At 47.9% G+C, this 9,498-nt stretch overlaps 2 protein-coding genes across 8 annotated transcripts in view; one reads left to right on the forward strand and one right to left on the reverse strand.

The window, feature by feature from the left end:
• The window catches only part of GNAL (G protein subunit alpha L), a 142,161-nt gene extending 136,481 nt beyond the window's left edge, over window positions 1–5,680 (forward strand). For both annotated transcript variants that reach the window (XM_035029295.1, XM_035029296.1), the window contains exons 11-12: window positions 540–607; window positions 4,566–5,680. In XM_035029295.1, coding sequence (XP_034885186.1) covers window positions 540–607; window positions 4,566–4,712 — 215 coding nt within the window. In that variant the 3' untranslated portion in view covers window positions 4,713–5,680. The remainder of the gene's footprint in view (window positions 1–539; window positions 608–4,565) is intronic.
• Window positions 5,681–5,833: 153 nt separating this feature from the next.
• MPPE1 (metallophosphoesterase 1) overlaps window positions 5,834–9,498 on the reverse strand; it is a 25,235-nt gene continuing 21,570 nt past the window's right edge. For all 6 annotated transcript variants that reach the window (XM_035029301.1, XM_035029302.1, XM_035029297.1 and 3 more), the window contains 2 exons: window positions 8,604–8,744; window positions 5,834–7,620 (listed from right to left, as the gene is read on the reverse strand). In XM_035029301.1, coding sequence (XP_034885192.1) covers window positions 7,438–7,620; window positions 8,604–8,744 — 324 coding nt within the window. In that variant the 3' untranslated portion in view covers window positions 5,834–7,437. The remainder of the gene's footprint in view (window positions 7,621–8,603; window positions 8,745–9,498) is intronic.

Genomic DNA, 9,498 nt, shown 5'->3' on the forward strand with positions numbered 1-9,498 from the left:
GGATCCTGTGCTCCCCCCACACACACCCTCCGTGGATCCTGTGCTCCCCACACACACACACCCTCCGTGGATCCTGTGCTCCTCCCACACACATATTCAGTGGATCCTGTGCTCCCCCACACACACACCCTGAGTCGGTGGTAGGAACAGCAAACCGGGAGGTCTTCCCTAGAACAAGGCTAAGGAAGGAGAATGCAGACCAGATGAGCACAGCCACTGCTGAAACCATAGCCTCTAGAACCTTCTCTCTCACCAGAGCTCGGAACGGGAAGGCAGCCGCGGGGTTGGTCAGTGTTCAGAGACAGGCTCTCGTTTTACTTGAATGGGAGTCATCCCCCACCGCCAAAAACAAAAACAAAACTTTTATCAGAGCTAGATGAGAGAAATAAAGTTCCATTTTAGCTTTTGGCCTTGCTCCAAGCGTCATCCAGTGCCATGAGTGTGCGGGAGCCCAGCTTTCTAATTCCTCTTCTGTTTTCCATAGAGTTGTATCTTTGTTTCACACTATTTAAACTAAACTCCACTTGTCGTTTTTGCAGCAACACCAGATGCAGGAGAAGATCCCAAAGTGACGCGGGCTAAGTTCTTTATCCGAGACCTGTTTTTGGTAAGCAGTTTGAGTCTTTGTTTTCTTACCACCATAGAGTGATATTGTTCTCTGCAATGTACATATTACTTACCCTTTCATGATCTCATTTAATCTCCCCCTGAATTATGAGAGATGAGGGAAGGTGTCGCTTCCTCTCCCCACTGAGCATACCGAGGTTCAGAGAGTTTGGACCGCTCACCTCAGGTCACATAGCTGCCAAGCAAGAACAGGGAGCCTAGCACTTCTCCTACTGTGCCCAAGGCCCCAGGGAATGGCACTGAGAAGAGCCAGACTGTGGTCACTTGTTGTATTTTCCAAAAGGAAAGAGACCTTTGACAGACCTCTCCCTTCATTCACCCCCAAAAGGCTAATTCAGACCTTCAGATAAATTCAGATATCTCTCTCTCTTTTTTTTTTTTACTTTTTATTTTGAGATGATTTCAAACTTACATAAAAAGCAAAAGACTTATACAATTAACTCCCAGATACTCTTCACCTAAATTGACCAATTGGTAAAATCTTGTCACATTTGCTTTATTTATCTATCTGTCCATCCATCCATCCATACATAGTCTCTTGAATAACCTGCAGCATGTAGCTACCTGTGAGTTTTTACTAGCTTGAAACTAGTAGATGCCACAACACCAAGGACATTTTCCCAGCAGTGCCTGACAGCACTGGACACATGAACCGTGTGCTTCCAGGGAGGTGGGGGTCAGCCCAGTCTGCAGTGCGGATGGTCCACAGCGTGCCTGGCGTTTCCGTGGGGATCGGGTACCAGCCTGACTCCTCAGGGGAGCCTTTTTCTCTATCCTCTTCCCACAACGGCCCCTGTTGGTCGCCTCCTGAATCCTATACTGAGTGAGAAAGTAAAAGGAGAAGAAAATCAAGTCCCCAAAGTAAGTTCTGATGAACAGTGTTTCCCCCAACTTTAACAGGCAGCGCGGGGAAAGGCCCTGCAGTGAGGAAGTCCGGGAAATGCTGTGTAAATCAAGTGAAACAGGTTTCTCTGTTGTCAGACTGTCCGGAACCTTTGCTGTGCTGGTGTGCATGGCCAATCTCGTCAGTAAGGTAGATTGATTAGTTTGTAGCATATCACAGGCTCCCTTTTTGAGGAGCATCTTGCAAGACCATAAAATAGAAAAACACATAAAAGGTGTTCCATAAAATGCTGTTCTAATGAGAACTGAGAGTTAACTAAGTGTGCACAGTAGGCATTTAAAGATTAGAAACAGAGCTACCCCCTCCCAAAATGAATAGCCATGCCCCCACCATTCGGATGTTGGGCAGAAATCTTTTATTCTCTAACAGTGGACTCAATCTGGCTTGCATGCAGTTTGCAAGTCAGGGAAATAAAAGCCTAGGGGTTCCTGACTTACGTTTTTTATGGTGTTATTTGCCCGGGTCAGTGAGTCATCTAAGGAGTTTTGAGTTGGAACCCCTGACCCCAGACTGCGAAGGCAGCAGGGCGGGCTGCAGACATGGTTATTGATCGGTGCTGAATCTGGACAGGAACAAATGTGGGCAAAACAATAACTTCGACGATAGAAGGCTCCGAGACGGGGCGGGGAATAAAGGCTGTACATGGAGAGGGAGAGGTATGTGGGGGGGCCTGGCCTTGAGGAGGGAAAGGTGGGCTTGGGCAGAGAAGGGGGAAGGCATAATGAGAAGAGCCCTTCAGTGAGAAAGGGCCACACACTGTGGGAGCATTCTCCTCACATGTCCTCACATGCGGAGGGCACTGGCCACCAGGAGGTTTGTCGCAGTCAGGGTCACTTCCTCCCACAACGGGGAGGCCCAAATCATCCCCAGAGCAGGAGGACCTCAGAACGGAGGGAGGGCCGGGTGGCCAGCCCCCAGTGTTCCCCTCGTCACCCTCAGGCAGCCCTGTCGCCTCAGACTGGAAACCACCAGCAAGCCCACGTCCAGACCTGGGCCAGGGGGCCCTCCCGGGCAGGCGTCCCCCCAAACCTTTTAGAGCAGAAGGTTTCAAAGGCAGAGCATGAGGTCAGCACCCTGGGTCTTGATGCTCTGGCATCTGGTAGAAGCCTGCATGTTTTAACTGGCCTTCCCATCCTGGCATTTTATGAGCTCCCCTGTTTTCTTTTACCTTGAACATCATCTCCTTAAGAGAGAGCCTCGGAGATGAGGCTCAGGTGAGCCAGGCAAGCAGTCTGGAACGGCCCAGCTTTCCTTGACAAGCTTATTTCTGTCATTTAAAATGAAAATGTTTAGAAGTGTTAGAAAATGTTTAGTGTGTTTAGAGATAAGCCAACTGCGGCACCCTCTATAACGGCTCTGCCTTATGTTCGTGTGGCTCAGGCAGGGACACACTGGTCGCATCAGTACAGAAAGAAGCCTGTTCTTCCCTCACCCACTGCGCGCCCCCTCCCCGGGTGCCGGTCCCTCCCCCGAGCGCTGCAGGGCTCCAGCTACCTAACCCACACGTTTCAGTGTCCATCAGTCTTGTAAAAATTGTAGTTGCTCAAGAGAAGCCTGACTATTGCTTAAAATAAGTCCGTCCTCCTCCCAGGAGGACTGTCATAACCTGAGGAACATCTTTAGACAGCACAGCAGGGGGTCTCGGTTTTTCTCCAACAGCTGATTCCCAAGATGCTTTGCAGGAAGGGCGGGGGGATAAGGAGGACGGGCAGGGATCCCTGTGGGCACCTATGAGGAAAGCTCCACGTGACCTCTGCCTTCGCGGGCTGGGGCGGCCAGAACAAAGCACCACACACTGGGGGCTTACCCAGCCTTCATTTTCTGACACTTCTGGAGGCTAGAAGTTGAGATCAGAGTGTCAACAGGGTTGGTTTCTCCTGAGGCCTCTCTCCTTGGCTTGTAGATGTTCACCTTCTCGTTGTGTCTTCACATGGTGTCTCCACATGGCCTTTCCTCTGTGTGTGTGTGTCCCAATGTCCTCTCTTCCTATGAGGACACCCATCTTACGGGATTAGGGCCCGCCCACATGACCACATTTTAACTTAAATTACTTCTTTAAAAAGAGATCCTGTCGGGGCGCCTGGGTGGCTCAGTCGTTAAGTGTCTGCCTTCGGCTCAGGTCATGATCCCAGGGTCCTGGGATCGAGCCCCGCATCGGGCTCCCTGCTCCGCGCGGGAAGCCTGCTTCTCCCTCTCCCACTCCCCCTGCTTGTGTTCCCTCTCTCGCTATGTCTTTCTCTCTGTCAAATAAATAAATAAAATCTTTAAAAAAAAAAAAAAAGAGATCCTGTCTCCAAATAGTCACACTCAGAGGTGCTAAGGATTAGGACTTCAACATATGAATTGGTGTGGGGAGGACACAATTCAGCCCATGACAGCCTCTCTCCGCATTGCCCCACTTAGCTTCCCAATGCACCTTGTGAATCATGACCAGTCATGCTTTTTCTCCTCTGGGAGAAAAGCCATGAACCTCCCACTGCTAACCAGGGGACACTCCCAGGAAACACTCAAGCTCTAGGTGAAGGAGGCAGTATGACTGATCTGCGGTCCACATGGAATCACTAGCCATATGTGGATATGTAAACCCAACCAAATTAAACTAAAATCCATCTCTGTTGCATCAGCTAGTAATAGTGGCTCCCGTATTGGAAGGGTGACTACAGAACATCTCCACTATGCAGAGAGTTCCATTTGCTAGCCCTGGTTTAGGACTGACATTCGTTTCTGGAAAATTCTCCCGATTTCTGTAAGTGGCTGTCTTTTAAATGTATGCCCTATCTCAGCTGAACCCTAAGCTTCTGTGGGCAGAGGTAAGTGTGAGGTTCTTTGAGTTTCCAGCAGTGTTCAGTATTTAAACAGTCCCTATAAGCTAAGCGTTCCTATGCCAAACCACAACCCCAGATCCTCTTGTCTTCAAAGTGTTGCCTGAATCCTTCTCCAAGAACTAATGGGGTGGTGGCAGTGTTCCCACGTACCCCTGAGCGTGGTGGCCAGGGCCCTGCCGCACAGACAGCTTTTTTTTCTCTTTTTGCAGAGGATCAGCACAGCGACAGGGGATGGCAAACATTACTGCTACCCGCACTTCACCTGTGCCGTGGACACCGAGAACATTCGCAGGGTGTTCAACGACTGCCGTGACATCATCCAGAGGATGCACCTCAAACAGTACGAACTCTTGTGAGGCAGCCCTGGGGGGGGAGGGGGGGAGGGGGGCGAGGGGCGCGCCTTCTCGCACCTTCTCTCCACCTGCCTCTCCTCCCTTGGCCACCCTGCCAGGTGGGGCATTTACTCCAGCACCGTCAGCCCCAAGCCATGGTCGAAAGTAGGGTGTTCTCAGTCTCGTCCGGCTGCCACCTGTCCTGTTCTGTGTTGGCTCCCGTGTGACCACCAAGCCTCTGGCTACCTCTGTTCCCCTCGGGTTTGGTTTGTAGCTTTTGTCTTCACTGAGCGCAACCTCCCCCAGCGCCCCCACCCGCACCCCTTTGTGCCACTGCAGACCACGCTCACGCGGGTGGTGCTGCAGTGAAATCTGGCCGGGTGAGGGCCCCGCTTATTCATCCACTCAGTGCTTTATTGATTCAGCAGGAGCTTGATAAATGGGGGAGGAATGGCACTTTGTTCCCAACTTATCAAGCACAACTGCAGAGGCAGGGGTACGATGCGGTCAGGCGGACAAGTGGCCGCCCCTTCGGAGCTGCGTTGGCCCACGAGCTAGGCCAGACCTCAAGTCACAGAGTGGAGAGAAACCCTTTTTTCAGTCCCATTTGAGTCGCTGCCAACCTCAGGCATTAAATTAGACCTACTTTGAGCCTTTCACATTTAGGCAGACAACCTACCACACGCACCGCTGCAGTGTGTCCTGTCTCAGAATGACTCTCCAGACTCGGACTATGCTTGGACAAGAGTCTCCTTCCATATCTTGTTGTTGTTGTTGTTGTTGTTTTATGGCTGGTTTACTATAACTGTACAGACCACCAAATGTAACATTATTTTATATAACTACTTAAAAAATCCTTGTAGATCTTTGTGCCTTGATTTTGGCTCTATCTGTACAAGAAATGCGTTTTTCTCGTGCTGAACAGCTAAATGTCAACAGTACCTGCTGCTTGCTCTAAAAAAGAGAATGGTATCTGTAGAATTTAGGATATTTTATCAGGTTAGTACTTTTAAAAATATCCTTGATTAAATATATATATACACACACATATATATAAATTATACACACGAATCATTCCCATCTTACCATTTTGTACCCACCTCACAAGCTTCTTTCAGAAACCAAGGATTTTTTCCTCCAGACAATATGTCTTTTGATTATTTTGCAATTTAAAGACTTTTACAAGCTCTCTGAGTAGAAATAGGCCAAGCATTCCCTTAGCCTGAGCTTTTGAACCACTCCCTTGACCACAGTTTCTATTGTAAACAAGTAGCAAGAAGGAGACACAGGGGTGTCTGTGTTTGTGTCCAGCCTGAGAGAATCAAAAGATGGCATCTCCATTTGCCTCTTGAAGAAGAAATACTACAAAACCCTTATTTGAAATGCAAAGTCAAAATCTATGCCTGTTTCTCGCAAGCGGAAGATGTGCAAACGCAGCCGCAAAAGTTAGAGTACGATACAGTATCTAGAAAGAGACAATCGCTTTTGGCAGTGATGCTTCATATTCTACCCACAGCCACGCCTTGGAGGCTAGTTTTCTTAGGTCCAAGGTAATCTGCAAACACGCCCAAAGTTGTATTTCAACAATACGAATCCAGAAGTGATAGCCTATATATATATATATAAATATATAATATAAATACATTTATAGCCTAGCTGACGTCACTTCATTTCCTTTAGTCTTTAATATTTTAAAGTTTACTCTAGAAGGCAGCATTTTATAATCGTTTATAAATGCATCCAGATTTAAATACAACTTGTCCAGGGAAGAGAGGATGACAACTTTCCAGGCGATCAGTGTCATAAACACGTAATTTATGTCAGCATCACTAAATTCTGGGCCTCTCGTTCCTGTTGTGTAAAACTCTGATTTGAAATGAGACACGTAAAATGGAAATTATTGTCTTTCCGTTGCGCTTTCAACGTACAACACGAAGAACTGCAGAGCTGCACCCCCACGTGTACACAAAAAGCGAAGTTGTACGCTGTTACTTACATTATCACTCAGCAGTTCCCTTGCAACTGAACTTCCTATTCAGAGACAGAGCCAGGCTCGTAGAAGACACACAGAACACATTTTATCTGGCTTAAAATTATCAAAACATATTTATTTTTAAATACCAAAAGCCACTTCCCAGTCCTTTTTTCAAGTTTCTTTGGATCGTGGACGGGCATTACATTCACATTTAACAGCCTGGTCTGCTGGAGAGAAAATTACACTTCTCAAAAAATCTGATTCCATTATTAGCACAGAAGTACAAAAGTCTGCGAAAACAATATATTCCTGCTTGTGGCATCTGTACTTTTATTATTTTAAGTGTACAGCTTTATAACATATAAGAGTTTGAGGACCACTTTGTAGGGGGACAGAAGCAAACCCAGTGTTTGTGCAAACACAATCCCGAGTGTGTTCCTGGGCCGCTGGCTCTACCTTGGGGGACGTAGGACAGTCTAGTGCATGCAAGTGATGACTTTAATAGCTTTTACATATTGTACAGACACGATCTTTGATTATACATATATTTGATAAAATGAGAAAACAGACTTGTTGTAGAGTACACGTTCCATTTTTATAGCATGAGAACAGTACCATCAACTATTTATTCTGCAGGAATTCGCATCAGTGATTTACAGTTTCTGTGATGTGTGTAAAGACAGCCTCCTTTGATCTCATCTCACATGAGCCCTGCCCAAGGTCCAGTTTCTTGGGCTTTGTTATTTACTATGAAATACAAAAGTCTCCTGCTCTTTACGTGGTCTTAAATTTTCTGAGCAGGTTCCAGCCAAAAATAAGAGATGAGGGTAGAAGCCCAGAGTGAACTAATATGAGGACCACCAGGAGCCCAGCTGCTACACAGTATGTGGCCAGAACGGTGTTCTCGTGGGGGAGGTAGCACTTGGCGAGGGCGTACTCTGTGGGCGTCATACTGCCCTGGAAAGGCAATGAGAACTGTTACTGCCACAGTGAGAGCCCTCCCACAGCACCACACAACAGACTTAGACACAACAGGGGAAAGACAGCCATCTTGGCTGAGCCAGGTGAGGCCAGGAAGTGGCTCTCCTTCTGAGGCCTTCGGCCTCCACAGGCCACCACCCACCAACCACAAGCACTGGTTGGAGACATGAAGGGAAGGCTCCCGGTGTGCCGAGCGGAGCTGAGCTCCCCACTGAAACTAGCCCCTGGCACAGCAGGTCCCCAGTGCAGTGGGCACACACGACAGAGGTGCAAGGGGCTAGAGAGTCACATCAGTGGTCACTGAGAAACAAGCACAACAAGGCCATTTCTCATGCCATTTCATGCAGCCTGTTACCCAGAAATGCACGTGCCAGGGGCACCTCAGGGGGCTTTTTTGGTAGATGTTTTTGCGATGTGGAATGACACTGAGGAATGGTCTCATTTACTTTGAATTTGAAAACATGAAGGTTTCCCCAATCTTTTCATGAAGTAAAAGTACCTGACATAAAAGCATTAGGAACTGGGTAAAATCAACATTGGGGGGCCACTAACTGAAACAACATGTCAAGTCAACTTGCAAGAGCTGTAGCATTCTCCTGCCCTAAGACAAGATGATGTCTTGTAAGACAAGATGATGGCGTACAGCCAATAAAGACAGCATCCCGTTTCTTAAGAAAATTAGAAACGCAGAGCCTCCCATCTGAGGACGGTGCGGTCTGTGGAGATGACACAACCCTCAGGATACCCCCCCCCCCAGGGCAATGCCCTGCTCATGTGTCCCCAGAGAGGCGTGCAGACAGGGGTCAGTGGATCAAACCAAGTGTGCATGGGGGGCAGGGCAAGTCTGTATTTACAGGGTTTGTATGTTTTTACGGATTGCAGCAATTAAATAGTTGATTACTGTGTTGATTTCAATACTTCTATGAGAGCGTTCGGATGAAAATAAACGTTCATATTACCATGATGAAGCTGGGGTTGTTTCTGTTCCTCCAACTGAAAGACGGCACGCTGATCTCGGTAACTCCGGCACCGTGGAGCACCTCGCACGCACTGTGCGTGTGGCCGCTCAGGATGAGGCGTGGTCGCAGCCACCAGAGCAGCTGCCACGCCCGGGGGGACAGCAACAGGCGGTCAGGGCCTGGACACAGCCCCCTCGGGGCCCAGTGCCAGGCCACCCACTTATCTCATGAAGCTAAATCTAAAATCCCTACTTGCTAGGGGGCTTTATTTTTTCCTTAAAATCCTTTGGTTGGTTTAGACCCGATCAAAAGTAAGCTCAGGCTTGTAGGGAGAATCTATCCTTCTCATCTCAGATTTTATATTTTTACAAATATTTCTATAAATTTATTTTATAAATATATTTATATTTTTGTTGTATATCATACACTATACAAATGTGTTTATATAATATAAATACACTTATAAACATACATAAGCACATCTTAAGTCCCCCCAAATTAATTCTTCAGTTCCATTCACATTTTCAAATACATTTCAGTTGATGAAAAAAACTCTGGATAAAGAATAGCTGAGGATATTATTAACTTGATATTAGGAAACATGGGGCGCCTGGGTGGCTCAGTCGTTAAGCGTCTGCCTTCGGCTCAGGTCATGATCCCAGGGTCCCGGGATCGAGCCCCACATGGTCGGGCTCCCCGCTCAGCGGGAAGCCTGCTTCTCCCTCTCCCGCTCCCCCTGCTCATGTCCTGTCTCTTGCTTTCTCTCTCTCAAAAAACTAAATAAATTCTTGAAGAAAAAAGGGGGGGGAGGGGGCGGCGGGAGGAACAAAAGGATGACTTGAAAATCTGCCACACCCCCGCCCTCGGCCCCCGGGCGGGCCCCCCCCCCCCCCCC

The sequence above is a fragment of the Mirounga leonina genome, unplaced genomic scaffold, assembly GCF_011800145.1.
Source record: "Mirounga leonina isolate KUSES-001 unplaced genomic scaffold, KU_Mleo_1.0 Mir_228, whole genome shotgun sequence".
NCBI lineage: Eukaryota > Metazoa > Chordata > Mammalia > Carnivora > Phocidae > Mirounga > Mirounga leonina.